The 6,787-nt window shown below is 42.7% G+C and overlaps 1 protein-coding gene across 1 annotated transcript; it reads left to right on the forward strand.

Moving 5' to 3' along the window:
• Nucleotides 1-1,446: 1,446 nt before the first annotated feature.
• LOC119268352 (N-alpha-acetyltransferase 50-like) lies at nt 1,447-5,330 on the forward strand. The gene is made up of 3 exons (XM_037549962.1): nt 1,447-1,758; nt 2,225-2,347; nt 4,982-5,330. The coding sequence occupies exons 1-3, from the start codon at nt 1,569-1,571 to the stop codon at nt 5,197-5,199; spliced, it is 531 nt and encodes a 176-aa protein (XP_037405859.1). The 5' UTR covers nt 1,447-1,568; the 3' UTR covers nt 5,200-5,330.
• The last annotated feature ends 1,457 nt before the right edge of the window (nt 5,331-6,787 follow it).

Below are 6,787 nucleotides of genomic sequence, written 5' to 3' on the forward strand. Positions count from 1 at the left end.
ATTAGAGATGGGATGGTCGGCTATGATGACTATTTCGAGTGCAAAGAGGATGTCGTCGGCAAGATCGGTTTCTCCTCTTATCAGAAATGCACTGCCGCCATCTGAATGCTTGCATACGGAGTTCCCGGTGATCTCATTGACGAGTACGTTCGTATGAGCGAGTCTACATGCCTAGAGTCCCTGTATAAGTTCCGCAAGGCTGTTATTGATGTGTTTGGTCCTGAGTACTTGAGAGAGCCAACAACTGAAGATACAACCCGTTTGTTGGCGACGAATGCCAGAAGAGGCTTCCCAGGGATGCTTGGCAGTATAGACTGCATGCACTTGGAGTGGAAGAATTGTCCTTCTACTTGGCAAGGGCAGTATAAGGGACATGTCAGGGCTTGCACCGTCATACTAGAGGCTGTGGCGTCTCAAGATCTCTGGATCTGGCACTCTTTCTTTGGCATGGCTGGATCACATAATGATATCAACGTGCTTCAGTGCTCGCCGGTGTTTGCTAGGCTTGCCGAAGGCAACAGCCCACCGGTGAACTTTACTGTCAGCGGCCACAACTACGACAAAGGATACTACTTGGGTGACGGTATCTATCCTCAGTGGACCGCTATTGTCAAGATAATACCCAACCCTGTCAGAGAGAAGAGGAAAAGATTTGCCCAAGAGCAAGAGAGTGCTAGGAAGGATGTCGAGCGTGCCTTTGGTGTTTTGCAATCTCGATGGGGCATCGTTCGATATCCTGCTAATACTTGAAGCACGCAGAAACTCTGGGAGGTGATGACTGCTTGTGTGATCATGCATAATATGATCGTAGAAGACGAGCGTCCGGAACGTCTGTACGATCAAGGGTTTCAGTTTCAGAGAGAAAATATTGTGTCTGAGCATGGAGTAGCGGCAACGTTTGAACAGTTCACCCAATTTCATCAAAACATGCGCGATTGGAAAACTCACGTGCAACTGCAAAATGATTTGGTTGAGTATATGTGGGCTCATGTTGACAACCAATAGATGTATCTTCTTTTATTCGTTTGCAAAATTATGTGAAACATTTTTATTTGTATTCGGCTTGTAAAACTATATAAGTATTATTTTTATTCGATTTATTTGACAATATGTTTGAATGCAAATTATTAATGTAAAATTGGGCAGCCAGCCGGCACATATAGATCGACGCGTTGAGCGTGCTGCCAACTTATATCAAAAACAAAACGGACACCGGCAGACGACCAATCCAAATAGATAAAAAGCGAACAAAATCGTCTTAGGTCGTCCCGTTAAAGTTGCTTCTATATGTGTTCGAGTGAGCGTCGGATATACCTTTGGTTGCAACTTGCAAGGGCACGCAAGCGAAAGGCCTGGCTTGTAGCCCACCACCCACCCGCGGTCGGTGAGAACGCCGTAGGCCCGACGGGTCAGCGAGAACGGGAAGAAGTAGCGAAAACAGCTAAAGAGCGGAAGGGTTTTGGTCGCGAGTCGCACCCGCCGCCGTGGTCGCATCGCACGCAAACTTTCGAGTCTCGAGAGAGGCGACGAAGAGAGCGAGGGCGAGGGACGGCAATAGTGCTTGGAGGATGGGCGCTGGGGAAGGAGAGGCAGGTGGGAGCAAGGAGAAGAGCAGCGGCGTCGCCCGGACGTCCCTGGACGGCCTGCGGGACAAGAACGTGATGCAGCTCAAGAAGCTCAACATGGCGCTCTTCCCCGTCCGCTACAACGACAAATACTACCAGGACGCCATCGCCTCCAAGGACTTCTCCAAGCTCGGTGAGCGCGCTCCCACCCGTCTCTTCCAATCTTGTTCTAATCCCTACCTCGCGCCGCCGGGACCGGTTCCATACCTCATCCGGTCTTCCATTGTATTGGGATTGGGATTGGGATTGGGGTTGTATCTATCTCAGTTCTCGGATCTGCAGACAGAAGGCAGAAAACAATTTATAACTTGCTACCAGATTGGGGAAGAAACCGCCATTAGGAATTTAGATTTTGGAATGGGGACGTGCAAATGCGGATGTGGATTTGATCTGTAAAAATAATTCTTTGGCCATAGAAGATCTTGGAGAGTTGGAGAGCGTGGGTAGGTAGCTATGGTATTGTGCTGGGGATGTTTCCCGGATTCGCTGTTATATTGATTCGTCTGCTGGGTTTGGCTGATTTCGTCTATGAGATGAGAAAACATGTTGCTGCTGGTGCTATTGTCTGACTCTTCTTTTTTTCCTTTCTGTGTTTGTAGCTTACTATAGTGATATATGTGTTGGAGCAATCGCTTGTCGCCTGGAGAAGAAGGAAGGAGGGGTCGTCCGTGTTTATATCATGACTCTGGGTGTATTGGCGCCCTACCGTGGTCTTGGTCTTGGTGAGAATTTTCCCTACCTAAATTCATTTTTGGTTATGAGAAGAGATCACCCTGTTGGGCGTGAGATCTAGATATGCCTCACAAGTAGGATAACATGTGCACCTTCTTACCTGATTGCTGAAATTGTGAATTAAAATGTAATTGTTGAATAGTTGTAGGTACTGCATTTATCTTGCAACCTATTTTTCACTCAAGCAATGAACGGTGATTGATCATGCTTCTGCCACCATCTCAATTGAATCAATGTGCCCAGAGTTTTCTGTTGATGTGTCACTGCCATAACATCAATAATAATACCACTGTGACAACCCTCCGGACCAAGCACATTGACCCTCACAATAGAAGTTGCCTGTGCGTCCACCATAGGGCCATGGCGTCCAATTGACAAGGTGGGCGGCGCCTTAAGCTGATTTTCGATGCCATATGCTTTCTGAGTAGGCACACACGGGAAGGAGAAGCAGGAGCGGGAGGGGAGAAGCAGGGGCGTGGAAAGGAAAAAAACAGTGGGGAAGGAAACCTTGGGCCTTCTTCCTTGAACTATGTAGAAGGAGGTGGGAAGGAAAAGCGGGTGAGGAGAGAGGGACAGAACAAGGTGAGAGTGGAGCAGAAAAAAAAAAATCTGGTTCTGGCTTGGGGCGCCACCTCCTTGTGCCATCCCCGTTATTGCAGAGCTTTGTTGCTTCCAGGTCTGCGTGGGTGCGGCATTGCCAGCAGCAGCTATGCTTCTTCTTTTGAGTCTCTGCCAGCTTCTCCTCTCCCTCCACGAGTCTTCCCCAGCTTTTCCTCTCCCTAGCCTCCCTCTTCTTCAGCTCCTGCTCTCTGCTCTGTTCTGCTGTATGTGCCAGCAGCAGCTATGCTTCTTCTGTTTGAGTCTCTGCCAGCTTCTCCTCTCCCTCCCACAAGTCCTCTCCAGCTTTTCTACTCCCTACCGTTACAAGGTTACGTGATAAAATGCTTGGACAACCTATGACAGCCTGCACCATCTAGGAAGGTTACAATCAAAGGGCAATAAGTGCAGGCCTTGCCAGTTGGCAGCCAAATCACAAGACAGGGAGTAGTGCAAGCTAGTTAAGAGACTTTTCAGCAGAGAGAATGGCTGGCCTTAGGTCAGCTTTTGTTCTATGGGTTAATAAACCAAAGTCAAGCTTGAATCCGCTCCTCCAAGAATCAACTGATGCTACCAGGTTTCTGAAAAGTGTTGTTGCTTACATACCACGTTTTGTTGTATTTTGGCATTTGAGTGTCCATTGGGTTAATCTTATTCCCATGGGAACATTAAAGGGAGCACTGTGCTACTAAATTGGTTGTAATGGGTGATTTAACTTGCTGTCAGACCAGGTTAGGGTGTGTCTATGAAGTCGCCTTGCAATAACGCCGTAAGCGTTATAAAGTTACGAAGGGGTGGGTTGCCACAAAATGCATTATGCATTTAAACTAATGTGGTGTTAAGGATTGTGGGTAGGCGGTTGTGCCATATGTGCTCATGAAATTGGAGTGTAATGATACTCTTACCATGTTATGTCCTCTAGGACATGGTGTATGTCCTTTCATGATGTCCAAGTGATAACTTGCTGTTTTAAAAAAACCTCGTGGAAATGATTTAAGCATGTACCTATATTATTCTATAAAGCTTGCTTATAAATAATTACCGTAGCTGTTTATCTAGTGTAAGTTCTGAAAGAATACCTGTATCAGCACAGGAAAAACCAGTGAAAAATAATGAGCCGGCAATGTTGCCACTCATTCTTACTTTAGCCCATGTTAACACATCTGCACGCTAGATTGCTCTTTTGTATCCAGGTGAAATACCCGTGACTTCTAAGTCTAGGAAGAATAATGTTAAAGATCATTGTGCAATAAACATCATGGGCTGCCTCATCATACTTTGAGCAATCGCTTCACTATCATGCTTCTTTTAGACCACTGCCCCATTGGTGCTACTATCAGATGATAGTAAGTTAGTATGTCCGTTCTGCTCCCAGTGACCGGGTAGCACATGTGGTTAGCCCAGCAGTTATTCATAACCTGTTGTTTGTTAATAGGCTTCAGAGTCCTCTAAATGTTTTTTTTTTTGGCGGGAAGAGTCCTCTAAATGTTAGGCTACACCATTTCCCACACTGCACTATTGGCTGCCAATATAGTATCCTGTTGTTAATATGATTCCATTGATGGTAAATGAGAATTTCGGGAGTTTACAGAATTCAATTTAAAATATACTCTGGCGGTCTGGCCTCATTTCACAACACATGCTGTCAAGAATTTTGAGTTTGTTCTCAGGGAAATGTTCATATGATCATCTAAAGACTATTAGGAACGTGATGTTTGATAAAAAGAAATTATGAGGGGACTACACTGCGGCAGGTTTTGTTTGGTACTGCTACTGTAACACTGCTCTCAAAAGAATGAATGCTAGTTGAATGAATATGAAATATCAACTTGTTGTGAACTTCTTGAGCTTGATATACACCTTATATACTTTTGCTCTTTTGAAACTATTTTTTACAAACAGAAAATAACAGTTTGTTTTTGGCAACAACACGAGCTGTTTTTAAGAGTAGCAGTAAAGCTGTTTTTTAAGAGTAGCAGTAATATGAGCTGTGCTGCCTTACATTTGATTCTTTTTTATTTTGACAGGAACAAAGCTGCTGAACCATGTTTTTGATCTCTGTGCGAAGCAGAACATCTCGGAGATATACTTACACGTTCAGACAAACAACGACGATGCCATTGCTTTCTACAAGAAGTTTGGTTTCGAAATAACAGAGACGATACATAATTACTATACGAACATCACTCCACCAGATTGCTATGTTCTTACCAAATTTATCGGCCAGGCTGCTACAAAGAAATGAGCAGACACTGTCCCTGCTCTTGTGATAGAGTTGTGATCTTGTTGCAGTTTGTTCATTCTCGTTGAGGTTTAACATTACTTTGAGAACACGATTACCTTGGCTGCATCACTGAGACGTCATTTTTACCTTAACTGTGTTCTTTATCCCGCCTTGCTCCAGTAACTTGAGTGCCTGCCTTAACTACTTATTCTGGATATGTGGTGCGCGGTTGCCAGATTTTTTCTGAATGGTGTGGTTGCCAATTTTAATCGTGCTTCTTTGACCCGTTACTGGAGCAAGGTTGTGGTTACTTGGGTTTCGAAATCCCAACGTTTGTTACTTTAGTTCTGACAGGTTTGTTAGTGATAAAATCAGTTTTTTGTTCGTGTAAATTTAACCCTTTTTATTGAATTATTTTTTAACACGTTTATTACTTTTGCCGTTGATAAATCAAATTATCTATGGTCTTGCCCGCATCACCACTCCGATGATCGCATCAACCCAAAGAGAACCCCATCGCCTACGAAAATACTTTCATCAAGAGTACGCTACAAGGACGAAAGGTGAACGAAAGTACCTTTCTACATCTGTGCTCATATCCTGGTGTGAACAATAAAATAAATAAAATATAAAAACATTTCAAAAAATTCTGAATTTTTTTGGCATACTTTAAGAAATGTTTGTTGTGCATGTAAAATTTCATCATGAAATCACATTGGTGAAAGTCGTGGCAAAAAAGACAAAATGAGATCTCCAAAATGCATTTGAATGTAACATTTTTCAGAGCATTGATTTTGTCTTTTTTACCACGCCTTCCAACAATGTCATTTCGTGATAAAATTTTGCATGCACAACAAATATTTCTTAAAGTATGCCACAAAAATAATTCAGAATATTTTGAATTATTTTTATATTTTATTTATTTTACTGTTCACACCAGGAGCATATGAAATGTATTTTTTGGGAAACTTCAGTTATTTATTTATTTATTTATTTATTCAGAATATTCATCAAGAGTACACTACATAAGGAAATTCGGTTTGGCTCTAGGGAGCATGTGCTCCTGCTTGCCAAAAATGTATTTTACAAATGTCAATTTTTTTTTGGAAAAAATAGATGTGTTCATTGTTACACCCAAATGTTACCTGCAAATTTTTAGGTGGAAAACTTAAGCATTTTGACCTGTGTGAAAATAACAAATCAAACGCCAAATGTTATCTCTAAATGTATACTTATTTTTGTTTTTTCGTCGACGTAGCACTGTTATCCCGTTTCGCATAAAAATTGTAAGCGTGCTTGTTACACCAACACGAACATCTAAAAAAACTAGAATTTGTAAAATTTATTTACTATTTATTTTGAATTTACTCTTCATCAGGGATCATATGCTCCCCAGAGCCTAAAGGCCATCCCATGTAAGGAAATGGAAGCATTTTGCGACATAGAACAAGATGAAAGGTGAACACCACATTTAAATCGTATCGTTATATGCCCTCATGCACTGTAATGGAGTTCTTCTCCATAACCAGAGCTATATAAGGTGCACCAGGGGCATCGTAGAAAGGGGATCTGCTACTTTAACCTATACGCTTACACCATGTAGAAGATT

Source organism: Triticum dicoccoides, chromosome 3A, assembly GCF_002162155.2.
Source record: "Triticum dicoccoides isolate Atlit2015 ecotype Zavitan chromosome 3A, WEW_v2.0, whole genome shotgun sequence".
NCBI lineage: Eukaryota > Viridiplantae > Streptophyta > Magnoliopsida > Poales > Poaceae > Triticum > Triticum dicoccoides.